Raw genomic sequence first — 27,850 nt, 5'->3', positions numbered from 1 at the left:
TCTGCCCTGCAAAGTTCTCAGTCCCAATAGATGAGAGACAGAGTGGGAAAGGATAATGGAGATGAGACAACCTGCCCAAGATTAGTGACAGAGATGGGAATGTAGCCCGGGTGTCCTAAATCCCAATCCAGTGCCTTATTCACTGGCATCTCTAGCACTACCAACCACAAAAGTCTTCATGAAGTCTGGATTTACACTGTTGTAACTGGCATCAAAATCTGGTTTGGAGTCATCATCATCCCTTATCCACTGGTGCCCTGTTCTTCTTTTCTCCCCAGGAGTATAATCTACCCTCTGAAAAGTAAACTGGTTTGTTTTCATCTTGGACAGTGCTTTTCCTTGGCTCCCACCTGTGTTGTGTTATTGAATGTGCAGTAATAAGACCGTGGAGTGGAATTTTTAGCTCTGATTTTTTGTGTTTATCTCTTGCACATTTAAAGCCTAGACTGGCATACTCAAATCAGTAACTGTACATCTCACTACTCATTGTGCCCAGGTCGTTTGGAAGTGGCTAGAAAATCTTTCTTGTTGCCTTACCCCTCCTCCCAAAAAAAATGGGGGGAGGGGGTGGGGAGATGACATCTCTCTAGCTGTACATGAATGGCTTATAGCTTCTTTAAAAAGAAGGTCTGAGGTGGCAGTGAGGAACCAGGTGGAAAAAATTGTAGGAAAAATTAGGAGATCTGGGCAAAATGTCAGAATGAAATGGTCAAGGGAGAGGGAAAGAATTGTGGGACTTTGTCAGTTTCTTGAATTTTTGTCATGAATATTTTTAGAAGTGAAATGTAAATCGCCCCCCCCCAGCTTTTATGTAAGACTGTGCAAAATATCATTCTAAGCACCATCTGGACTGCAGCTGAAATGTACAGTATAATCTAATCTCCGCACTTTCACTGTCCATTGACGTTGCTTTGGCAGATTCCTGGTTGCTGGATATGAAGAGTCTCTCAGTCATTGCCACTTGAAGGAAAAGGTTTACAGATGTCATTAAGCATCATCCATATAACAGGCTCATTATAAAATGATGCACTTACATTCTCTTTTTTTTTTTTTAAGTTCGAAAAGGAATACATTTTCCTCTTACAATGCATGAAGAACCAAAGAAACATGTCATGAATTACATGCAGCCTCATAATCCCTAAAAACCTTTTTGTTTTTTGGAGCCAGACTATCACTGACTCAATTTAATAACTGCACTATTCTCAAAATAAGGGATTTGCTAGACATTATGCTGCATGCTACATAATCTCATTCTGCCTCATAGATATTGTCAAAGCACAAAGGGAAACTTTTCTGAAGCGGAGAATTTGGAGCATTGAGTTTTCAGAGAACTGTCTGTACAAAACACATACTGGACTCCCTTGCAGGACCAAATCCTCTCTCTTCAGGCCCTCGCCTAGCAGAACGATGTAGCTCTGCTGTAGAAAGAGGAGTAAGATTTGGGGATTCCATGCAGGCTCCACACACCAGTTGTGCGCCATGGAGCTCTGCAGGGGTGGGAGGTGAGATCTTTCTCCATTGCAAAGGGAGTTTGTGGAGAGAGGGCTAGTGGATCTTTAAATCTGCCAGGCATTCTTCTCCACAAAAAGGTGGGAGTGCACTGTGCACAGTGTAACTGCAACCCTGAGGCTACAGCAGTGCCATAGTGCTTGGGGGTGCAGAATTGCTTCCCCTCGGCAATCCCAGCACACAGCCACGGCCCTCATGAAGTCAGATTTTGAATGCAACTTTCATTGTAGGTGCAGATTCACTCTAACTGGAATTGCCATCTGCCCATTGCAGAGCACTGAAACAACCCTGAATTCTGCTCAGTGTCACCGTATCCAAGCACCGCTGTACGTTAGGCACAGGCAAATCACATGACAGAATGATAAACCTAAATGTAGTCTGTTGCTTAATGATATTGAGGAGATCGTTTGGCTCCCCTATGGATTAGTCTGTGATCTTTCATCCCTTTGGCTTTGATTTTAAATAGAATTGATCAGACTGAATGGTTAGACTAGATGATTGCTAATTACACTGATGTATAAGGTCCATAATCAGGGCTCTGGCTTAGAGCAGATGCTGCTTTAAAGGAAGTAGGCTAAGGCAAAACGGTGGCTAATGTCCTCTATACTCTCAGAAGTGCAAGTCCTGAAGTGAGTGTTGAAAAGCACTTGCAGAGTCATGTAGAAAGTAGTGTGTGATTCATCAGTAGACCACAAGCCTCCAAGTAACATTATGCTTTCCCCAGTTAAAATATTGAAGTCCATGCTTTCCTCACCAGTGAAAACAATGTTTCCACCTATCTATCTTAGGATTTTATACTGGCACCTATTCATAGTGTCTGAGCACCTTCCATGTAAAATCATGAAGAAGAATTCACTGGCCAGGATTGGTGGGTTTTGGTATGAATGTATTACAAAGGATATTTTCATTTTTTTTTCAGCAGGCTCTAAAATGAATTTGCTATTAAGGGCAAGACTTTCAAAACAGGATGCTAAAGTTGGCCACCTAATTCTGTATATAGGCACCTGAAGGATAGAACTGATTTTTTTTAAGTGTTGGGCACTAGCTACCTCCCACTGAAAAATTTGGTCTGATTTTCTAATAGAACAAATCCCTTATTATTTCTATCAGGCTTATGCAAATCAGTAGAATCCAGAAATCTAAACTAAATTTCCATTAAACAATCAAAGTAGGAAAACTGGAGCTCTGAGAAGCTGCCTTGAAAGGAAGGCTGAGGTTTATATTCTTCTTAGTTTACCATTGGTAGTCTATTCCCTACTGGAATTCTAAGCAAGATTAACAGCCACTTGGCCAAATACAGATTTGGTGTAAGCAGTTGCAATTCCCCTGACTTCACTAGAATTGTACTTGCTTGCATCACTTCAAAATTTGGCCCACTATAGTCAGAGACTAGTTGAATCCAAGAAATTGCCTCCTGAAACCAGACTTCAAACACTTCAACAGTCCAGGATCTTCAGTCCTGGGATTTTGGTTCAACCCCACCATTGACTGACTATGTAGAGGTGGACTGAGTGTACTGTATACACATGTGCATGTATGGGTTTAATATACAATAATTCATTATGGAGTAGTATTAATGTATTTATTGCTACAGTTCTGAAGGTTGGGAAATCTATGGCTGCCTAGTTAATGGGAATTTGCCTAATTTTTTAGGGTAACTTTTGTCATCTGAAGTCTGCCTTCATCCACCTATACTACTGGTTGGGAAGAACCTCAAGAAGAGAAACTCCTTTTGTAGCAAAAGTTTCCCTATTAACACATTGTTAACTCTATAAAGAATATTTGTTATAATATTGTTTATAATAGTGGTAGCAAATCATATTCCTATTGTTTCTTGCAAGCAGCCGCGAGATGGCATGTTGATTTTATTTGCATCATATTAACTCTGGTATTGTCCAGGCTATTTTAACAGCTTATGAAAAAAATCAGATTTGAGGTAAACAAAGCTATCAAATATATTATCACACGGAAAACTGTAACAGTAAATAATGATTAAGCAATTGGGTAAGCCAATCTGACCTCCCTTGCTATAGAACTGAGACTGAATGTCCACTGCACATGTGCATTCTTTCATTCATTTTTACACTGATTCATTCATACAGTCATTCAGATACCGGAACCCCCTCACTCTCTGAAACACCTCTGCTGACAGCATTACTGCTTATGCAGATTAGGCCTTGGCCACTGTCATGCTTCATTTTGGAGATATAATGAGGCATTAATGCTTATCTTTGATGTGTGAACTGTGTCAAAATATCCTGCTCTTCTGAATGCTGAACCCATCAGAATTCACCATAAAATTTGAACAAAATGGCCATTGTTTGAAAAATTGACATAGTCCCATTGGCAGGGCTTTTCAGCAGGCAAGCAGGAAACAAGCGTGTATAGTATTTGCTACATTTCGTTCCCTTTAATTGCTTAACTAGTTCCTTCCCTTGTCTCTCGTTTGCATTCTCAGCCGTATGCCCAACTTCCACCCTCTCTTTTGTTGTCTAAGTCCTCCCATTACCCCAGTGCTCTGATTATGCACAATACAGCCCCTCACTTTCAGCTTGTCATAGACCAGGGGCGGGCAAACTTTTTGGTGTGAAGGCTGCATCAGGTTCCAGAAATTGTATGGAGGGCCAGTTAGGGGCAAACAGGCAGGCGTGGGCCTGCTGCTGCCCCCTATCCAGCCCCCCCTGCTCTGTCCTCTGACCGCCCCCGGATCCCCTGCCCCTAACTGCCCCCCACCGCCCCATCCAACTCCCCCTCCTTCCTGACTGCTCCCCCAGGACCCCTGCCCCATCCAACCACCCCTTCTTCCTAACCACCCGTAACTTCCCCCACTGCCCCATCCAGCCCCCCCTTTTCTTCATGATGGCCCCCCCAGGACCCCTTCCCCATCCAACCACCCCTTCTCCCTGACCGCCCCTGGAACCTCTGCCCCCATTCAACCCCCCTGATCCCTGCCTTCTGACCGTCTCAACCCCTATCCACACTCCCGGCCCCTGACCACCCCCGAACTCCCCTGCCCTCTATCCAACCCTCCTGCCCCCTTACCACGCTGCCTGGAGCACCGGTGGCTGACGACATGGCTGCACCATGACAGGCAGCCGCACTGCCCAGCTGGAGCCAGCCACGCGCCGCGCAGCACAGAGCACCGGGTCAGACCGGACTCTGCAGCTGTGCTGCCCCAGGAGCTTGCTGCCCAGAGCACCGTGCCGGCAGTGGAGTGAGCTGAGGCTGCCGGGGGGGGGGGGGGGAACAGCAGGGGAGGAGCCGGGAGCTAGTCTCCCAGCCAGGAGCTCAGGGGCCGGGGAAAACGGTCCCATGGGCCGGATGTGGCCCGCAGGCAGAAGTTTGCCCACCTCTGTCATAGACAGATGCTGACTGGAGACCTAAATATAGTTTGTTTTGTATATTTGGTTTAAGGAAGATGGAGAAGAATTTGTCCAATTATTTTATCCTGTATAGGATCTAATACCACCCTCATCACTGTGGTATGCGAGCGCCTTCTCATGCTGATGTGCTTTTTTGAGGAGCCTTTGGTAGAAGAAGTTTGTTCTTAAGGCTTGTTTACCCATGGATTAGTTCCTGATTAACTCCATGTGTGGACATTCTTATTCTAGCATAAGAGTTCCGTGTTCCTGTTTAGCAAACACTGAAACACTTAGACAATCTCTAAGATTCCTTGTGTCATGAGAAGGAGTAGATAAAATTTCCTTATTTACTTTCTTCACACCAGTCATGATTTTATAGACCTCTATCATATCCCGCCCCCCTTAGTCGTCTCTTTTCTAAGCTGAAAAGTCCAAGTCTTATTAGTCTCTCCTCGTACAGAAGCCATTCCATACCCCTAATAATTTTTGTTGCCCTTTTCTGAACCTTTTCCAATTGCAATATATCTTTTTTGAGATGGGGCGCCCTCATCTACATGCAGTATTCAAGATGTGAGCATACCATGGATTTGTACAGAGGCAATATGGTATTTTCTGTCTTATTATCTATCCCTTTCTTAATGATGCCCAACATTCTGTTCGCTTTTTTGATTGATGCTACACATTGAGTGGATGTTTCCAGAGAACTATGCACAATGACTCCAACATCTCTTTCTTGAGTGGTAACAGCTAATTTAGATTCCATCATTTTATATGTATAGTTGGGATTATGCTTTCCAATGTGCATTACTTTGCATTTATCAACATTGAATTTCATCAAAGCTGCCACTTTGTTGCCTAGTCATGCAGTTTTGAGAGATCTTTTGTAGCTCTTCATAGTCTGCCTGGAAGGATCTGAGTAGTTTTGTATCATCTGCAAATTTTGCCACTTCACCGTTTACCTCTTTTTCCACATCATTTATGAATATGTTGAACAGCACTGGTCCCAGTACAGATCCCGAGGGACATCATTATTTACCTCTCTCCATTCTGAAAACAGACCATTTATTCCTACCCTTTGTTTCCTGTCTTTTAACCAGTCACCAATCCATGAGAGGACCTTCCCTCTTATCCCATGACAGCTTACTTTGCTTAAGAACCTTTGGTGAGGGACCTTGTCAAAAGCTTTCTGAAAATCTAAGTACACTATATCCACTGGATCCCCTTGTCCACGTGCTTGTTGACCCCCTCAAAAAATTCCAGTAGATTGGTGAGGCATGATTTCCCTTTACAGAAACCATGTTGACTCTTCCCCAATAAATTATGTTAATCTGTGTCTGACAATTGTGTTCTTTATTATAGTTTCAACCAGTTTTCCCGGTACTGAAGTCAGGCTTACTGGCCTGTAATTACCGAGGTCATCTTTTTAAGGAGCCCTTTTTAAAAATTGGCATCACATTACCTCCAGTCATTTGGTACAGAAGCCGATTTAAATGATAGGTTACAAACTACAGTTAGTAATTCTGAAATTTCACATTTGAGTTCCTTCAGACCTCTTGGGTGAATGCCATCTGGTCCGGGTGACTTATTACTGTTTAGTTTATCAATTTGTTCCAAAACCTTCTCTAATGACACCTCAATCTGGGACAGTTCCTCAGATTTGTCACCTAAAAAGAATGGCTCGGGTTTGGGAATCTCCCTCACATCCTCAACCGTGAAGACTGATGCAAAGAATTAATTTAGTTGCTCCACAATGGCCTTATCGTCCTTGAGTGCTCCTTTAGCATCTTGATTGTCCAGTGGCTTCTGATGTACTTTAAAAAATGTTGCTATTACTTTTTGAGTCTTTGGCTAGCTGTTCTTCAAATTCTTTTTTGGTCTTCCTAATCATATTTTTACAATTCATTTGCCAAAGTTTATGCTCTTTCCATTTTCCGCACTAGGATTTAACTTCCACTTTTTAAAGGATGCCTTTTTGCCTCTCAGTGCTTCTTTTACTTTGTTGTTGAACCACCTTGGCTCTTTTTTGGTTCTCTTACTGTGTTTTTTAAATTGGGGATATATATTTAAGTTGAGCCTTTATTATGGTATCTTTAAAAAGTTTCCATGCAGCTTGCAGGAATTTTACTTTTGATGCTGTACCTTTTAATTTCTGTTTAACTAACTACCTCGTTTTTGTGTAGTTCCCCTTTCTGAAATTAAATGCTATAGTGTTGGGCTACTTTGGTGTTTTCCCTGCCACAGGGATGTTAAATTTAATTATATTATGGTCACTATTACTAAGCAGTCTAGCTATATTCACCTCTTGGACCTGATCCTGTGCTCTACTTAGGACTAAATCAAGAATTGCCTCTCTTCTGGTGGGTTCCAGGACTTGCTGCTCCAAGAAGCAGTCATTTAAGGTGTCAAGAAACTTTCTCTGCATCCCATCCTGAGGGGACATGTACCCAGTCAATCTGGGGATAGTTGAAATCCCCCATTATTATTATTATTGAGTTTTTTTTATTTTTATAGCCTCTCTAATCTCCCTGAGCATTTCACAGTCACTATCACCATCCTGGTCAGGTGGTCGGTAATATAGCCCTACTGCTATATTCTTATTATTAGAGCATAGAATTATTATCCATAGAGATTCCATGATACAATTTGGTTCATTCAAGGTTTTTTTACTTCATTTTATTCTATGCTTTCTTTCACATATAGTGCCACTCCCCCACCAGCATGACCTCTTCTGTCCTCCGGATATATTTTTTACCCTGGTATTACTGTGTCCCACTGATATTCCTCATTCCACCAAGTTTCTGTGATGACTATTATATCAATATCCTCATTTAAGACGAGGCACTCTAGTTCACCCATCTTAGTATTTAGACTTCTAGCATTGGCATATAAGTGTTAGGATATAGATATTCAGGCCTGTCTGCAAAGGCCTATACTTTAAGAATTTAGGTGTATTCTTATCACTTTGCAACCTTTGCAAAAGGTATTTGTAACTTTTCACTTACTTCTTTAAATCACTTACTCCTATATTTAGTTCTTTAAGGTAGTGTCTTTTGTCTCTAACAACTCAGCCACCAAGTACAGTTATTGCCACGCAGCTGCCTTAACCTGTGCTGTCTTTACCTTGAGACTGTTCAAAAGGCAGTAAAACATTTGTCTCCATCAATTCAATTTGTCACTCCCAAAATTCCAGTGGAATATGGCAGACCTCCATCATACTTTGTCCCAAACAAAACAATACAAAACAAAACACCAAAAACATTTCACATGAGTATCCAAAGTGTACCCTCCATTAAAACTTTGGAAAAACAAAAGTGTGGAAAGGCAGGGGCAGAGGAGGGGAAGAGGTGGAAAGAAACCAATTAAGCCTGTCAGGTCAGTTTAAAGTACAGGCTACCAGCAGCAAATTAAGTAAACTGAGAGAAAGAAGAAGGAAAAGAAGAAAAGGATATAGTTGGCTCTGAACCAAGACTAGGCTCCTCGGGATGAAACACTTGGGAACTCTTACCCCCAGGTTCTCATCCTGGCTCTGGGAGAAGAGTGGGGGTTGTTACCTGCTCCTGCAAACCCTGCCATTTTTCACTTTGAACCTTTTTTTCCTCCACTCTCCCAGGACCAAGTCCCAGCTCCTATCTCTAAAGGTGATCTGTTAACTCTGCTTCTGACTCTAAACCCTGTTATGCCAAATCATATTTAACCACCCTAACTAATTTACAACCCTTCAGCAGCCCCTGCTGAAACAGCACCAAACCTGAAAGATGACTGGCAGCTTCCCATAATGCTGCCCTTACTTCAAACCTCTCACAAGTGGACTGAAGTGCCTCCTTTCCCTGGAAGGCATCCAGTCCCCATGGGCAGGGACCTTCTTTCACTACCCATATACCAAAGGAGGGTGGGCTCCTCAGCCACCCCCCATCCCTCTGGGTCCCCTAACACTTCCTCCATTTCCTTTTTTAATCTCATCCCAGGCTGACCCCCGCACCTAGTATGGGCCCTGGTTCTTCCTTATCCATTTATCCAAAAAATCCTTTACCCAGGCTTGCCAGAACCCGCAACTACCATCACGAGAGTTCACTATACCCCCTCCAAGCAGCTGCGCGGACTGTTGGGGAGGGGGACTTACAGGCTGCCACTCACCTATCCGATGCGATGCATCCGAGTCACAGCACCAAGATGTTAGGGAGCTTATTCCTTCACCCTCTTACTTCCCTGGTCCTTCTCGCATGAACAGAGAGCAACAATACCCGAAGTCAAAAGGCGCAAACAATTGGATGTTTATTGGGGTGAACTTCCAGCAACCATGATTCCAGTTTCCTTCCTCAGTGTCCCCCTTCCCAGCTCTGACACCACAGAGTCATCCCTGCTCCCATTCCCCCCCTTAGCAAAACATGATTCCAATTCCCCCACCCCCATTCCCTGTTCCCAATCCCCCCTTACTTCCTGATTGACTGAAAACTATATAGTAAAACTTGAGTTCTGCTTAGCTATACCTTGACTCATCATTTTACTGAAATTTAACTAACTAATCCTAACGTACTGTAACATGGTTATTTAACCAAATTATATCCCACCACCCGGGCCAGCTCTAGGCACCAGCAAACCAAGCACGTGCTTGTGGCGGCACATTTTCAGGGGGGGCTTTCCGGCCATCTTTTTGTTTTTGTTTGGTTTCTATAACTAGCTAAGTGATAAGAATACACCTAAATTCTTAAAGTATAGGCCTTTGCAGACAGGCCTGAATAGCTATATCCTAACAATAAGCACTTTAAAAACTTGTCACTTTTTAGCCGTCTGCCATTACATGATGTAACTGAATGAGACTTTTTTTCATTGGACTGTTTTTCATCAGCTCCTACCTGTATTTTATTATCTTCCATCCTCTCAAATATATTTTTTCCAGCTTTCACTTGCACTGTGCAAACTGGCACATTGGCTTTGTTTTCAGGATCTAATCGATACTTTGTAAGCGTTGCGACAAAAAAATGACAGCACAATTTCTCTAAAGCTAATGACTTCTGGACCACCCGCACAATAGACTTCTTAGCCTAGAAAATATTTAAAAATATAGCTTCATGTCATCTGTAGGTCACAGCTGAAAGAATAAGCTTCCAAAAGTGAGTTATACTGCAGGTTAGCTATGGGAGTTGATTTTGATGATGTTGTTGATATAGATAGATCACACACACAGGGTACCAACTTATCACCTCCATTAATAGTGAGGGCCAAGATTTTCAAAAGTGTCAAGTGATTGAGTGCCTCAATTTTTGATCGTTACTTGAAACACTTTTCAGGGACCTATTTTCAGAGGGCACATGCTCACCATTTTCTGAAAATCAGGCCTCTTTATGGTTTCCTAGGCTAGACACCAACATTTACTTCTTGTGTCTAAAAATCTTGACTGAAGTGCCCATGGGTTGCTTCTATTCCCACTGAATGGAATGACTCCCACTGACTTTGATAAGCGATAGATCAGGACGTATATTAGCAAAGGCAGTGTGCTGTCGTAACGGAATGTACTATGTTTGTTTTTCCTCACAGAGTGAAATGGATGAGAACCAGATACAAATGGCTGGTGATGATGTGGATTTACCAGAAGACCTCCAGAAAATGGTGGCAGAGGATCAAGTAGAAGAAGAAGACAAGGAGTCTATCCTTGGACAGTTACAGAACATTCAGAATATGGATATAGACACTATTAAAGAAAAAGCTCAAGCCACTTTCACTGAAATAAAGCAAGCAGCTGAAGAGAAATGTTGTGTCATGTGAAAGAGAAACCAGGGCTTGAGAGTTTTTGTGAACATATGAATTTAATACTGTATCATGGGGGTTGCTGCACAGTACAAGCAAAATTGATGGAATGCCATATAGTTACAAAACAATATGTGTATATATGAGAGAGAGAGAGAGAGGCTTCTAAACCTCCAGATTTAAATCAATGTAAGCAATGTACCTGCTTAAATAGCACTAATCTAGAGCTGGTCAGCATTTTTCAAACAAATTTTTTCCATGGAAAAATGGCATTTTCAAAAACAACATTTCTCATGAAAAATTGTCAAATTATTTTTTGCAAAAAGTGCTGCCTTTTTTCCAAAAAAAATTATTGAAAACATCAAAAAGCTTATAAGAATGGTTTTCAATTTTTTTAAACCAGAAATCAGGTCTTTGGTAAATGAAATGTGTCTATAACCACTCAGATATTGTTTTCAGAAAAAATAAATCATGAAAAAAAATGTTAAAAATGAAAATTGGCTCAGTTTCAAACTCTTCAAAACAAAAATAATATTGAAATTGACACATTTTGCAAAACTAGATTTCTCTTTTTTGACCACCTCTCTGCTAAACATTAAAAAAAAATCATGAAATTTATAACAATGCATCTTAGGACAAATGCTTTATGGATTTAGAACTTGCAGGAGATGCTGCACAATCACACAGCTCTGAGTGAATATAGTGATTTTTGTGGTAAGTCAAAGATAGGTGGCTAGCACTAGAGCCAGGAATAATGAACAATGCAAACTTCCTCCAATTACTTTAACTGCTTCTCAGTCCTGAACTACAACACAAACTTACTATTACAGTAGTGGGTCTCTCCTGGATTGCCATTTGTGCCAAACGCTGTGGGTTTCTGATGTTGACAAATATCCAGCATAGGCTAAACTGAGATTATTACATGAAATGAATTTGGTTCTTATTCTACAGGTGAAAGATGCAAAGTATTATCATTATCAGCTCCCAGACCTCCAGAAGTGGCAGATAAGTATTTTAACTCATGGTGTCACCTTATACTCCTGCAAACATCCTTGTTGTGCATTTTATACTGTATACACCTGGTGTGTTAGCAATTAATCTGATTGAAGTCTGGGATTTGCACAACTTGAATAGTAACTTTGTTTTTCTCAGCTGTTGATTTTTTTCTCTCTACTATTTCTCATGCTTTCCTGTAACTAAATTACAGTTATTAGCCACTGTAGAATATATTTTACTTCTCATGAAATGTGCTACTTATAAATCCCAGAACAAAGAACCAGTGAGATCAGGAAAGAAGAACCAGTGCAATTGTTAGACACGAGTATTTATCTTACCTGCAGTTTTACAGATATTTACAGTGGGCTAAATCCTAAATTCCTTACTCAAGACAAGTTTCTGAGCAGCTACACCAGTGTCAATTCTGAATAATTCCACTGACTTGCTTCTGATTTACACTAATGTAATAGCAGAATCCGGCCCTTAGGTTTTAGTCTTGACTCAAGCAAAAAACTTTCATCAATGTCAACCAGAGACTTGCCTGAGTAAAGCCGAAGTAAATGCCAAGAGCCTGATTTCACCTGACTACAGGACCGAATTCCAAAGTCCTTATTCAGCATTTTTTCCCCTAAAAGAGCCTATAATAAGAGACATTAAATTAGGGACTATGAGATAACTCATTGATAGCTAGTGCAAAGCATAGTCTTGTGGTTAAGGCAGTGAACTGGGACTCAAGATCAGATTCAGTGCCTGGTTCTGTCACAGACTTCCCGTGTGCCCTTAGGCAAATCATGTACTCTTTCTGTGCTGGAGTTCTCCACCTGTAACACAGGGATAACAACACTTCTCTGTCTACACTTCTTAATGCTCAATACTATGGTGACGTGGGCTGTGTAATTCCTTGGACAGATAGACTAGGATGAAATTGACAAATATTCTAGGATGTGTGTACCTGGATTAATGCTATTTGAGAGGTTTATATGTGTGTGTGTCTCTCTCTCTCTGCCCCCTCCCCCTTAAGTAAAGGATTAATTTAGGATGATCAAATGCATTAAAATATGGTCACTTTTTCATTGTGAACACACAGGCCAAACCTCATCTCACTTATCTTCCTTGAAATGGCCAAAGGCAGCTTTAAAGTGGACTTCGGATATGAGATCCATTAAGAGTTCAACATCCCCACCCCCGTCCTCCAGTTTTTAATTACTTCTTCCCAACAGCTTCCACCTTTAATATTGGACTACTGGGTTTATTTGAGTTAGAACTGGCCTCTGCGGGATCAGCCCCCTGAATCCCCTAGGGGAGGAGTGCCTTCTGTCTTTCAGTATCTAAAACATGGTCAGTGAAGGAGCTTTGCTGAGACGCCCCAAAGGAATTCCTGTTTGACTGTCTTCAGAAAGGTGGTGTGGTTGCTTTGAAATGGGACCATCAGAGGGTGGGTATAGTGTGGAAGTAGCTGGGCATTCTCGGAGTCCAAAGGTGGGTACAGAGAAACACCTGCCTCTCTATTATTGAACATTTAAAGGGATTCTGTCAACTTAAACAAGGTCTGGTAAACATGTTTCTTTTCCTATGTTACTAATCATACCCTAGATACTAAATGTGAAAGATCCTTTAAAATCTAGTGTACCTGTCTTTGCTGATGCTCTCTTTACCTGTTGCATATCCCTTGGCTTGGCACTGAATAGCAAAGAAGCTAGTTTCACTTTCAGGATTTGGTGCAGCACTGATTGGATTGCAATGTTTTTATTGATTTAAACATGGTGGTTTTAATTAGAATTTAAAAGCATGGAAGAGACATTTATATTGATCCTAAGCATTAGTTTTATAAAGTTTTGCTTTCACAAAATGTATATTTTGCTCAATTTAAGAGGGCAACATCCCCTTGGAATATAAAGTTCTTCCCCCTTTATTCCAGCCCCCTACTTGAATAAATGTAATAAAAATGTACTTCTCCAGCTTTATGAACAACAGCGTATAACATTTTATTGAACCAGAAAACATTCATGTGAATGGCTGCTGACAGTTTACTCATCCCATGTATGTAAGAAAGAGGAATTAAAAGACCTCAGTAGGGGATTGATCCTGCACCATTCAGGTCAATGGGAGTTTTCCATTCATTTGAGTAGGATCAATTTCTAAGGATGGGTTAATTCCCTAAATTTAATATATTCGCTCGCCTCCCAGACCACTCCATTTTGTTAGCAGTGTCAAGGCTTTGGCTTAGGTGTTGTATCAGTGCTTGCATTTAGCCCGCAAGCTTTCCAATATGGTGCTCAAGAAGCAATACCTTAGGTGCTTTATCACAGGAAAAAATAGACTGGATAAGTTCATCCAAAACTTTTACAAGTTTATCATCCCAGCAAGGGCAATAATACGGTCCCCCCATCCACAGTGCAGCTCCAGTTGCACAAAGGGATTGAGAGCACTATATGGCTTCAAATGTTCATTACTGTATATATCATATCAAGGGCCATTTTTGTATTCATTTGGGGGAGTATATTCAAATATTATATCTGTGTATCTTTTATTTATTTTCTGCAACAACATTTTCTAACCCTTTGTAATTTTAAACTGGTTACCTTTTTCTGTGGAGTGGGAAAATGTAGGTGATCTTATTTAAAATGTGTTTGTTTCCCAGCACTTGCTTCAGAAAATATGCTCTGATTAGTTAAGGTTATTTAGAGAGTTTAGCAAAAAATTACAGCAATGTTTACGTATTTAATACATCAGTCCTGGCTGCTGAGCAGTTAGGAAAGATTTGAAGGTCAGGGATGGGTTTATGGGGGACGAAAGAGACTCAGGATATTGTGTGCAGTCTATTTTTGTTAGCATTATGTACATAATATTGTTTCCATGGTTTCTTTGAAGGTAGATAGTAGCAGGAGAAATGTACACAGCTGTAGCCCCACTTCCAGACCCTCCCGTCAAAGTAATCGTAGTTCAAGCCACTGACTATACTACTCCTTTCACATCAACTGGCCCTAGCGCTGTGTTTTTCTGTGTCTCAATCCCTCACCAAACAGAGAGAAAACCCCTTTAAGGTTGAAGTTATCAGTCACAAACTCCCAGGCAGGTGTCAATCAAGTACAAACACACACCAAGGTGGCATCAATCTGATATTGCCTGGCTTCTCAGAAGGGGCACTTTATTTTAATTTAATATACGTGAAAGGAACTTCTGCCTTTAAGAATTATGTAAGTTCCCCATAAATCTTAGGTCCTGAGTTTTTAAAGGTGACCCCTGCTTTTTAGGTCCTTTTTGCTTTTCTATGATGTTTAATGAAGGTCTAAAATGTTTTTTTTAGGAGTAAATAAATAAAAGGTCACTGGGAGGTAGACTTTCCCTACTTGCTTTTTTCCATTAAAAATTCAGGTCCTCTCTAGCATGAGGACATTCTGTGAGCCCAAAGATTGAAAGTTGGGCAACTACAGATTGATTGAGAGACACCTGCAACCGACTATGGAGCTTGAAATGGGTGCAGGGCTGTGCCTGCACATAATTAATTGCAGGATATGGACCTGAGAGGAGGGGAGATTTGAATCAAGGTGTTGGCCATGTCTACATGCAAAAGTTGTAGTGTTTTAACCATACTGATATAATTAAAGTGGTACAGTGCACCTGGAGTGGATGCAGTTATACCTGTATATCTTATTCCTATATGAGCGGGGAGAGATATATCTGTAAAAGGCATCTTTATACCTTATAACTGAGTCTACACAAGGGGTTGTCTCAGTATAACTACACTGGTAAAAAAACCACATCCCTAGCCAACATGGTACAAAAATGGTGTGTAGACCTTGACTCCTAGAGTTTGAACACCCTCTAACTTCAATGACTTCAGTTAACGTTTCTGGGGAAAGAAAGCATTTGCTAAAGATTCAGTACCCTCCTTCAATTATGGTGGGAGATCTAACAATAGAAACCTGCTGCATCCCCCAACAAGTCCTCCAACAAGACCAGGTGAATCAGACCTATCATTCCTAATACTGGTAAGGTAAGAAAACAGTTAGAAAGTAGAAGAAGAAAACCTTTCCTCCCCTCTTTGTCAAGAATCACAAATGTTACAAGCCCAAAGTTTTAAAAGCCCTTTGCAGGTGACTTTTAGGACAAGCACTGAGAAGGCTACAGTGCATTTAAAGACTTCTCTTAGAAAAAAGGAGGGCATTTTCAACACAATGTTTCAATGAATTTATTATTTTTTGTATCTTAACTGCTTTGGCAACACAGGTAACACATCCCATGGAAATGGGCTACAATCTTGACCCAGGCAACAGTTGCATTTATTATCAATGGGGGTTCAGCCCAGGTCAGGCATACAAGTCTGGTTTCAAAATATGGCAAAGGTGATGTGTAAGTAAAGAGAAGGGAAAAAATGTATATTTATGACAGGTAATTTATAAACCATGCTTCCCAAAACATGTGCAATCAGCATTATAAAACCATTAGAAAAATCAGCTGTGGACTCTGATATATTATAGTAACCAGATGATTACAGATACACACTGTATGACACCTGGTGTATCCATTAGAAATATGAAAGAAGATTAAAACTGGAATGTTCAAAGCCTCTCAAAATATATACTCCTCCTTCTGATGGGAAGTTGACCATGCTTAACCCTGTACAGGTAATCACGCTGTTGGTAGCAAGCTTGTCTCTGAGTCAAGTGTTGCAGGTTCAAGTACAGTACAGGAACTTTGGCTCACATCCACTGTGGCCACTGTAGGAGGCACTATAGTGCTAGATGTGTCATCCCTCATCTAGCATGTTTAAACTGACTGTCCCTGGGGCCTCAAGGTGGAAGTTAAAAATCCAGCAGTATGCAGAAAAGAAGAAAGGAAAACCTCTGGCTGTGTGTGACGGGGTGGACTAGGCCCATAGGCCCCCTGCTGGAGGCCTCAGGGTCCTGCCATACTCGTCCCAGGTAAGAAGCCATGGAAAGGTCCTCCAAGCAGACTAGAGTGGTAGCGGGCAATAAGGGCCCAGGAGGGCCCTATAAAAAGGAGCTACAGCGCTGGAGACAGGCAGTTCCTTGCTGGAGCTACAAGAGTGCAGAGGGACTCCTGGCTGGCAAAGGTAAGACCAACACAATGGACAGCTCAGTGCTAGCAGGGACCAGGGAAGCAAGGAAGAACTCCTGGCTGGCTACTGGGCGTGAGCTTAGAAGAGCCCTGAGCTAAGGGTAAGGCACTGGTGAAGGCTGGGGCCATGGGAAAGTGGCCCAGGGAACTGAAGATAGTTTTACTAAAGGGACATGGTGGTGCGTGGCTGCTGTTCTGAGAATTCCTGGGCTGGACCAGAGTAGTGGGTAAGCTTACCCCCTCCACACACAGGCCACTGGGGAAGGGCCTCCAATTGGACATCAGTAAACCCCCAGAAGGGGACTGAACTGTCAGGAAGCCCAGGTGAAGACTGGGGCCAAAACAGGCTAAGAGAGCAAAACCATTGCCTCCAGGGAGGAAGCCCTGGGGGTCCAGCCCAACGGCAGGGCTGGGACTGGTTGAAAGACCACGGACACACCCAACCAGAGGGGGCGCTCATGAGAGGCAGGTGCCGACCCTGTTACAGTGTGCTCAACATTTCCTCTCTCTCAATTTCTTGAAAACAGATGCTAATGTCTATGGCTGTGGGTCAGCTATTGCTAAGCTCATAATAGCTACTCCATTTGCCTGTGTATTTGCTGCAATACCAGTAACTAGGGGCCTTGTTCTTTGAGGGGCTTAGAATCCTCAACTTCTGCTGCAGCTGAGACCTGTGTTTAGTAATGTTCAACCTTTCAAACATGGAGACTAAATACACTAATTAGTTCTCAAACTATCCAACACCCTAATCCTCCCTGCAACTGATTCTCCCTCCCACCGAGGGAACTGGTTCACTCCCAGCCTCTGACTCAGCCCCACCCTCACCACTTAGCAATCCAATCTGACCCCTCATATGAGTTATTTTCTTCTTCTTAAGTGCTGCCCTGTTACCATCTGCTCCAGCTTCCCACCAGTTCCTTCTCTTTGGAGAGGCACCCATCATCCAACCGCCTCCCAACTGCCAATTCCTGACCTAGTGGTCCAACATGGGCAATGGCCAGGTAAGTCACATGGAAAGCACGTGCTGGAGATAGAAGTAAAGCTGATCAGAAAAATGGACAAGCCAATTTCATGTTGAAATCTCAGAGCTGTTTCCATTGTGCAGAGTTTGAAGCAGAACCATTTTTTGGTTTTGAATATTTTCTAGGGCTGTCAATTAATTGCAGTTAACACATGCAATTAACTCAAAATAATCTCAGTTAATTGCAGTTTTAATCGCACTGTTAAACAATAGAATACCAATTGAAATTTATTAAATATTTTTGGATGTCCTTCTACATTTCCAAATACATTGATTTCAATTAGAACACAGAATACAAAGTGTACAGTGCTCATTGTAGTGCTTTTGATTACAAATATTTGCACTGTAAAAATGACAATAATATTTTTCAATTCATCTCATACAAGTACTTTAGTGCAATCTCTATCATGAAAGTGCAATTTACAAAGGTAGATTTTTTTTGTTACATAACTGCTCTCCAAAACAAAACAATGTAAAACTTTAGAGCCTACAAGTCCAGTCAGTCCTACTTCTTGTTCAGCCAATCACTAAGAGAAACAAGTTTGTTTACATGTATGGGAGATAATGCTGCCCACTTCTTATTTACATCACCTGAAAGTGAGAACAGGCATTCGCATGGCACTTTTGTAGCCGGCATTGCAAGGTACAGTATTTATGTGCCAGATATAATAAACATTCATATGCCTCTTCATACTTCAACCATCATTCCAGAGGACATGCTTCCATGCTGATGATGCTTGTTTTAAAAAAAATGCATTAGTTAAATGTGACTGAACTCCTTGGAGGAGAATTGTACGTCTCCTGCTCCATGGTTTTACCCTCATTCTGTAATATATTTAGTGTTATGGTTGTCTCGGATGACGACCCAGCACATGTTGTTTGATTTAAGAACATTTTCACTGTGGATTTGACAAAGCACAAAGAAGGTTCCAATATCAAATTTCTAAAGATAGCTACAGCACTGACCCAAGATTTAAGAATCTGAAGTGTCTTCCAAAATCTGAGAGGGATGAGGTATGGAAAATGGTTTCAGAAATCGTAAAAGAGAAACACTTTTTGATGCAGAAACTACAGAACCAGAATCACCAAAAAAGAAAATCAACTTTCTGCTGGTGGCATCTGACTCAGATGATGAAAATGAACATGCGTCAGTCCACACTGCTTTGGATCATTGTCGAGCAGAACCCGTCATCAGTATGGATGCATGTCCTCTGGAATGGTGGTTGAAGCATGAAGGGCCATATGAATCTTTAACACATCTGGTAGGTAAATATCTTGAGATGCCAGCTACAACATTGCCATGAGAATGCCTGTTCTCACTTTCAGGTGACCTTGTAAACAAGAAGTGGGAAGCATTATCTCCTGCAAATATTAAAAAAACTTGTTTGAGTGATTATCTGACCAAAAAGTAGGACTGAGTGGACTTGAAGGCCCTAAAATTTTATATTTTAATTTTAAATGCAGGGTGGTTTTTTTGTACATTTATAAGTTCAACTTTCATGAGAGAGATTGCACTACTGTATTTTTATGAGATGAATTGAAAAATACTATTGTTTTTTGCAATGCAAATATTTGTAATCAAAAATATAAAGTGAGCACTGTATACTTTGTATTCTGTGTTGTAATTGAAATAGATATTTGAAAATGTAGAAAACATCCAAAAATATTTAAATAAATGGTATTCTATTGTTTAAAAAAAATTTCAATTAATCATGCTAATAATCACTTAACAGCCCTAATATTTTTTTGAAAAACAAATGTTATAAAAGTTGAAGAAAAAATTTCCATCTTTTTGCCACTGAGCATGACAAAATGACTGATGCACCCAGGGGGTTGGATTCTCCCCCTCCTTTTCCTTTTCCTTTTGCCACTCTGTCACTTTTCAAATCTTCATCAACTTTGGAATAGTTAGATTGACACACAGAAAAAATGGGAGTGCACGAAAATCCTAGACAGCATTAGTGCTATTGTCCTCAGTGTCAAGGAAAAGAAAAGAAAGGGGGAGAAGAGACCAAAAACTGGGGGCAAAAATAGATATTTTGGCTTTATCCTAAAAAAGGGACAAAATGGGAAAAAAGATTGAGATGAAAAATTTCAGCCAGCTCCTTGAGACTTATTCCAGACAAGAGTTCCAGTACACTCTGGCTCCTCAGTGCCTGAAACACTTTCAGATGTCTGAACAAGCAACCCGTACCAGAACTGACTACAAAACTTTAGATGCAGACAGTATCCAGATATTATCTTCCTCCAATCTGGCCAGTTTATTAATAGTAAAAAAGGCTTTGAAATTCCTTATAAGAACATAAGAATGGCCATACTGAGTCTGACCAATGGTCCATCAGGCCCAGTTTCCTGTGTTCTAACGGTGGGCAGTGCCAGGTGCTTCAGAGGGAATAAACAGAAAAGGCCAATTATTGAGTGATCGATCCTCTGTCCAGTCCCAGCTTTTGGCAGTCTGGCATTTAGGAAATCCCCGGAGCATGGGGTTGCGTCCCTGAGCATTGATGGACCTATCCTCCTTGTGCATGAATGGTGCTGTATGTAGAACCAAAGGAGAATCTGGCGTTACCTGCTGTGTAATTACATTCCTCAGTTCAACTGTTTGAACCTGATCCTACAGCCCTTACTCTGATGAGTGCAGGCTTCAGCAACAGGCCTTCACTTGGGTTTCTTTATATTGTCTCATGTGTGTTGAGTACATTCTTTGTGGTTTAACTTAATGTCACAAAAGTTATATTTATCAAAGAAAACTGACTGCTCTTGGGTTTTAGAGGATGGACAATGTTCTTGTTATTATTAATGGAAGTATAAAGTGTGTTTTTAAAGAGTAGAACTAGTTGGATGATGGCATCAATTTTATGTGTAGAGATTTGACAAATTAAATCTTTCTGCTTCCCGAGGATACGGTTTGTTCTGATTGCTCCGAGGGGAGAAAGGGAGAACTGTACAATGGTGCTGGAAGCATTTCATCATTAAAATAAAATAAAATAAAACTACATTTTATTTTTAAGTCAGGTTAAAAGTGAAAGTAATCGAAACATAAGGGACCTGATTCTCACGTACATAGTGGTATAATGGGACCTCAATTTATATTCACGTAAGGCCCCTTTATGCAACCAGAATGGGGTAAATGAGAATCAGGCCCACAATTTGATGTAGTCTTTGTTCATCAAGAACCAAATCCTGCTTCCTTTGGCCTTGTCTACCTGTCAAATACAACCCTATCAGAGAACTTATATAATAATCAATCATATCCCTTTAAACTACTTACAAATAGGGGCCATGATCCTGCAAGGAGAACCACGCAGACTGACTCTGCATTCAGATGAAGTCTCACTGAAGCAAGGGGTCTATTTGTATGGTTCTCTTTACAGAATAGGGGCCCTGGGATGCAGTACAACTCCCAGTGACTCCAGTGGGAATCTCTGGTGGGAGTTGCATCCAGTTTGCAGTATAGACAGCTGCTTCATCATCTTTCCAAGATCATCTTGCTAAGAGGACCCCCTTCACATGTGGGCTTCCCCATGGAAGCTAACTCAGAAAAGCTAATATAGCCTCAGTCAAAGGAGCTATACTGCTAGGACCCAAGGGCCTGGTACGGAGCATCTGTCCTGTGTCTATCACCACCTGTGGATCGCCGGGGCTCTTCCAGGGTGGGAGGAGTTCCCTGCAGCTGAACTTCACGGGCATCTCCCAAACATACCATTGGAGCAACTGGGCTGGAGTTCTGCAAAAGGCTCCTTGGAGAAACACCCTCCCACCGTTACTCTGCCACTGAAATGGATGATTCACCCTCAGACAGAGTTTTGTTGTAACTGGCTTCCCTGCTGTGATTCTAGTCACACCATAGTCAGGGCTGCACTCATGTGGGTAGCTGGAGATTTCATATGTGCAAGGGAAGCAGGGTTTGGCCCTTAATCACTTTTTTTTTTTAAGATGTACAGTCTGCATTTTAGATATATAGACTGCAGAGATGACTGCTACATACAGCCCTCTATACCTACCAAGTTATATCTATTTCTATTGCAACAGTGAGCACCCAGAGGCCTCAGTCAGTGATCAAGACCCCCTTGTGCTAGGCTCCCCGTCCTATAACTTTTATTTGGATATTCTCATTAATATGTTTAGATGAAAAATTTAAAAAATGTGAGCCCAAGGTTTGGGCCTTGATTTCGTTACAGGTAATTTATTAAATTCAGTCTAAGAACCTTTAGTGACACAGTGAGTGATGAAATTCAAAATTGTATTATGATAAGACTAAAGCAAGCATGTATTGAAATTGCAGTATAACAAATTAACGCTATATTTATACTCCCATTGCTAAGATGAAATAACACCAGAGGTGATCAGTCCTTTGATGAAGGAATGGGTGTAGGGTCCTTCCTTTAAGCTGTGTATGGGGCTTTCCATAATTTGGTAGCTACCCTATTTATAACAAATTACAATTAGCTAATGAATAGTAAATCTACCTTTTTTACTATCTCTCTTCTACTACTACTATAGTTAATCTTCTGTTATAGTGATAGATGCCTGAAGGGGTTTCATTAAACAAATTATTTTTAATTCCTTACACATGGGCTAGTCCATTTAATGCCAAAGTTGTGCAATAATTGTGTGTGAAAAGCAGGGTTTTTGAACACTAGGGCTTAAGTGTGTGGGTGTATATAAGGGTGTGGTTGTAAAAAGACAGTTTGGTTTGGCACAACCTGTTATTTCCACCAAATTAGCCCTATGGGTAGTACAAATTTGACCTTGGTCATGCCTAGGTTGACAGATGTGTCAATATGGGCCTTTTTTGTGTTTCCTATGTAATATTAAGGGGCGAGGAGGAATGGACTTGTGCCATTTTTTTTTTTAAAAAAAGCTTGATTTGATTTCTTTTTTCAAAATAAAATCTGCTTATTTTTTAAATTATAAAGTCCATTCTTATCTGGCCTAGAAGACTCTGGAAGACTGCAATTCTAGGAGGATAACATCCCAGAGAGCAAGGATGAGAAAGCTGGTTATGTCCCTAAATTCTCACTTGTGCTTTGCTGCACTACAAGTGTTCTTATTGAAGTCAATGGGCCACTAATAATAGTAAAATTAAGCACATGCATGAATGTGGGCAGGGTCTCTTAACAGAGTGAGGAGCTGTTCTGGGAAACCAGATTGAGACGCAGGCACTTGCTGGCGTGGCTGAAGAAGTTAGGCCTGCCTAGGTTACCATAAGGGGATTGCATGGGCTGTTTGTTTTGCAGTAGGAACAAAGCATTTAGGGGAGAAATGGGTTTAAAAACCAGCCAACATTTTTAGCTTTAGAAGGCTGTCTTGTCACTGTATTCACCCCTGGACACAGGCTCCTGAAGGGAAGAACTGCACGTTCCGCACCCTGTCAGATCTGGTGGGTAAGCCTGGGGGATCCCTAGGGGACTATAGCCCCAGGACCTGGTCTAAGAGTGGAGGAATTGTGAAATTCCATCCCAGAATAGATGAGCACATGAGGTCTGGCACCTGGAAGATGCATTTGGAGAGACCAGAATGGGACAGCGGTACAGCTAACCCTGTAACTGTGACATCCATTGTGTTGTATCTCTTGGCAACTATTGTTTAAAAGGTGAACTGCAAAGGATTGCTAATAACTGGATTTGTTATAATATGGTTCTCCTCTAGCCCACCTATGAGCATGGGGCCTTCCCCCAAAAAGTATTGGTGGTGGTGGTGGTTGTTTTTGCCTTTTCACCTTAGAAAATGGCAGGAATGTCAAGTCTGGTCTTCCCTTTCTCAGAAAGACTTCTGGGACATCTTGAAGGTACTCACATCTTAACTGAAGGGGTGAGGAGAAGCTTTAATAAAGACCCTCCCTTTCTCCAAAGAGTTCTTTAGTCATCAGAGTTTAATATGTTTTATGCTTGAAAAATCTTCCCCTTGCACTTGTTTGAGTTTGTCTCTTGTGATGTCATCGTGTAACCAGTCACCAGTTTCCAGAACATTTTTACTTAAGTAAAAAAACAAACAGATGTGTGTGAAACTAAAAAGTTTCAGCCTTTTCTACATCACAAAGAAGAAGAAAAACAGTGTCACAAGCCCAATTTCAACCTTTTAACGTCTGGTGATCAGTCCATGCCTCCATTTATATTTTTTCCCTACATCAACCTGATACTACCGCCAAACCTTCGTGTAGCTTTGCAGATTAAAGTACCTTGTCTAAAAACACCCCAGTAAACACATCTAAAGCATTTGACCTTTGAATTAAAACGTGACAGGAACATCTTGAAAATCTTATTGAAAGCATCTGGTGGTTTGAAGCAGCTAATTAAATTCGTCAGTACATATAGGATCAGCATTTTCACAGTTTAAAGGGTCAACGGAGAAAGTACAATCAGAATCACTCACAAGTGATTAATGAGATTCCATAAAAATCTAGGGTTGAATGAAGCGAATAGATTTAAAGTGTAATTATAGAAGTCGCTGTTGGGAAAGACTTTTCGCTGTACGCTGTCCCGCGTTACTAAAAAGTAATGTCGTCTTTAATGTATGGGTGATCTGCGCCGAAATCTGGGGGCTGAGGGCAGCTACAGAAGAACTTCAAAGCAAATGGGTGCTCTGACAAAGCTGGGCTGATACTAACAAGAGTGAAGTGAACTAAAATACCGTTTGAAAGGGATCGGATTAGTTTATGCGCCATTTTTAAAGACAAGCGAAGGACTCAAAACAAAAACACCAGCTAGAATTTTGAAACGTGGGTGACTAATATTCGCTACCTGGATCTACGTTTGGGCGTCTTCAGTGGCTTGATTTTCCACTGGACGCTGGAGATGTTCAACTCCTCTGGGAAATCAAATCACTTATTTGAGACAAGTTTCAAAATCGTGTATAGAAGAGATGGCACTTTGCTGACAGAGGCATGGTGCTGCCTACAAAAACCACCTCCGAGGACTTGTGAACGGGAATGCAAACACACCTTGCACTTTACGGAGAAATAGGTGAGATTCCCATTCTGGTTTAGGTTTGCAAAAATCTAAAAGCAGCAGCCAGCAGAGAATGAAAAGCAACGGGATTGAATAGTAAATCCTTCCTGCCATCTGACCCACTGTCTGGCACTTAAAAAAGATGACCTCATGCTCTGGTCGTTAAAGGGCTCGCGTTTTCAGAAATTAGCTTGCCACTTTCTTCAACAGCGTTTTCAAACCTAGACAAATACCGATGTGGAGGCGTTTCTGGGTAATTGACAGTTATTTTTTTTTAAAGCACGAGTCAAATACGGAAAGACATTATTTGCCTCAATAACTGGGAGCACTAGGTCCATTGCCTTCACTGAGGTTACTGGCAAGAGATCGTTAAATATGGGTGCAAAGCTTTGAAGAATCAGTGTCTTAAATTGTCTCACGGGGATCTAGCAGTTTATTACCAGTAAAAATTTACAAAATCCTTACCACCACCACTTATCTCTTAAATAGCACTTTTCTTCTGTGGATTTCAAAGTACCTTACAAAGAAGGGAAGCGTCAGTAATATCCCCGTTTTACCGATGGGGAAACTGAGGCACGGCAGTGAAGTAACTTTACCAAGGTCCCTCAGCAGGCCAGCAACAGAGCTCTGAACAGCGCTGATTTTACACACAAAAAGAGCTCAACCATCTCACCTGCATAAATCAGAAGCACAATTCCCAGCGGCTACCATTCCATTGGTGGGGAAAAGGAGGGAAGGGGCCACATAAACCGGCTCTGAGCCTGTGTGGAGGACTGTGTTTAAACACAGCTTGTGACTGATCCGTATTAATGCTCCCACGAATGGCGCTGTGTACGTGCTAGAGCAAAAGTGGGAGAGAATCCTCCATGTAGACCAAGTCCGCTCCGTATCTGCCACTTCACCTTGGAGCAGTAGGTGTCTGAGCTTTGTTGGGGGTGGCTCTTGGCGAGTGGGATTCAGTCCATTTCTCCTCACTGAACCTAGTCCTTCTTCGGGGGGAGTTAAGGCTGATCCCTGTGTGGCTCACCTCTGCTTCCCCTGCTCCTGTTATTTTTCAGAGAAATGATTACTATTATTTCATGGTTATAGAGAGGAAGTGCGCGCACACACACACCCACACCACCCCCCAACAGCGCTACCAGTCCGCAAGCGAAAGGTTATCTTTGTATTATATGTGAAACTCTACAACTTACTTGGTGTTACACAGGATACAAAATGAGGGGGTTCCCCTCTAGCAGCAGATCTGGGGTTGCTTTGGTCTCTTACATGTTTATGATTGGCATGTTGTTCCAGTTTAAAGGCAGTGTAGTCTTAAACTGTAATCTTCATTAGCTGTGTCCCACCCTGAATGTTGTGGGACTGGTGGCAGGGCCTTTTCGAAATAAAGCTTGGGATTGTTTAAGGGATTTAGAGGCCTTTGATAACCCAGCCAAAATTATTCTTGCCCTGCTTATTGATCAGTGCGTCTGGACAGCAGTAGTGTTACTGCAGCTTTGCATTTGCAGCGCCCCTAACACCGCTTCCCAAACGCGAATTCACTCTCACTCCAGGGCTGGGGGTAGGTGCGCGGCTCCAGCTGACAGGTGTGAAAAACGGAGCGAGGGGAAGTCCAAAAAGGGGGGGGGGCACAAACAGACAGTAGCTGTAAGCGCCTTCGCGGGCGGTGCCCGCGGGTTTGAGACCCCCTCGCGCCTCAGTACTCGCAGGCCCCACCGCCTGCACAGGGAGTTGTGGCCGCTTCCGAAAATCAGACCTGCGGTTGGGTCAGGCAGGCTGAGCACCCAACCCGCCCCCCCCCTTCTAAATCAATGGCCGCCTCTGAAAGCGGTCCCCGAGTGACTTGCCCTGGGTCATTAAGCCAGCCTGGGGCAGAGCCAGGAATAAGCCAGGCCCAGATCCCCGCTCCTATTACAACACCACTAATAATTAATAAACGATCTTGCTCTAAGTACTTTCTCTAAACGTTCTCTCCCGCGGGGGGGGGGGCCGCATACGTGGGGGGGGACTGGCCGGGAAGACAGCAGATTAGCAGGGGTCTGTCACATGGGAGCTGTTGCTGCTAAAGGGTCTACCTGGGATTTGCATTCTTACCGCTAATAGGATCGCTAGAGCTCAGGGCCGTCATCCCATCAAGATCAACGTCTCTGGTGCCCACTTTGCAGCAATCTGAATTCAATTAGGCTAATTGGAAAACAAGTAAAGAAGGATTGCATTAATATAGCTTTGCGGCATGACACTCGCAGCTCCGCCCTCTCAGGAGAAATCACTGGTGCAACCGGCCCAGGTCTGTGCGTCTCAGCGGCACACACCTGGCTTATTCACCGACGGGAGAAGTGACACGTGGTTATTTAAGCTGTAACATTGCTCCTACTGGAGAAGCATCTTGACGCTTTAACCAAGGCGGGCTGAATTGTGCTGGACACTGAACAGATACATAGTTAATCTCAGTCTTGTATACCCCCACGTGTAGTAACCTACAGCGGATATCCCGCGTTCCTTGTTAACGATGCGTCTATGTTTCATCTACACTGGGCTGAACAAGGGTCATCAACTGTCCAAGCGGATGGGAACTGCACATGCGTCTTTCGGGAAACCAATGTTACACAGGACTGCGAGGGACCCCGCAATAAGTAAAAAGCCAAGGACGCCAGTTCCTCAGTAAAGTTCAAGTTGTGTTTTCAAAAAGAGCTTTTCCATGTGCAAATCATATGAGCTATGTAGACATAGGAAAAACACAATACAAATTCCTATAGGTTTTTATAACAGTCTGTTGGAGGAAGGAACGGGGAGTATGAATGTTCCAATAGGGCACAGGCTGATACTGTCTTGTGTGTTTTTTTCTCTTAGTTTAGACTTCGCTGTCCAGCCAGAGAGCCATATTTACCCTTCATAAGAAGGGCCATAGTGGGGCAGACCAAAGGTCCACCTAGCCCAGGATCCTGTCTTCTGACAGTGGCCAATGCCGGGAACAGAACAGGTAATCATCAAATGATCCATCCCTTCTCCCCCATTCCCAGCGTCTGACAAAGAGGTCAGGGACACCACCTCTGCCCATCCTGGGTAATGGTTCTCTCCTCCATGAATGTATCTAGTTCTAGCTAGAACCCTGGCAGAGTCGTGGCCGTCACAACATGCTCTGGCAAAGAGTTCCACGGGCTGACTGTGCTTTGTGTGTTTTAAACCTG

At 42.1% G+C, this 27,850-nt stretch overlaps 1 protein-coding gene across 1 annotated transcript in view; it reads left to right on the top strand.

Moving 5' to 3' along the window:
• The window catches only part of CPLX4 (complexin 4), a 30,422-nt gene extending 19,788 nt beyond the window's left edge, over nt 1–10,634 (top strand). Inside the window, exon 3 of the mRNA XM_045020405.1 lies at nt 10,407–10,634. Within this exon, the coding sequence (XP_044876340.1) occupies nt 10,407–10,634 (228 nt within the window). The remainder of the gene's footprint in view (nt 1–10,406) is intronic.
• The last annotated feature ends 17,216 nt before the right edge of the window (nt 10,635–27,850 follow it).

This window comes from Mauremys mutica, chromosome 6, assembly GCF_020497125.1.
Source record: "Mauremys mutica isolate MM-2020 ecotype Southern chromosome 6, ASM2049712v1, whole genome shotgun sequence".
Classification (NCBI taxonomy): Eukaryota; Metazoa; Chordata; order Testudines; family Geoemydidae; genus Mauremys; species Mauremys mutica.
This window is presented reverse-complemented; position numbering and strand designations above follow the sequence as displayed.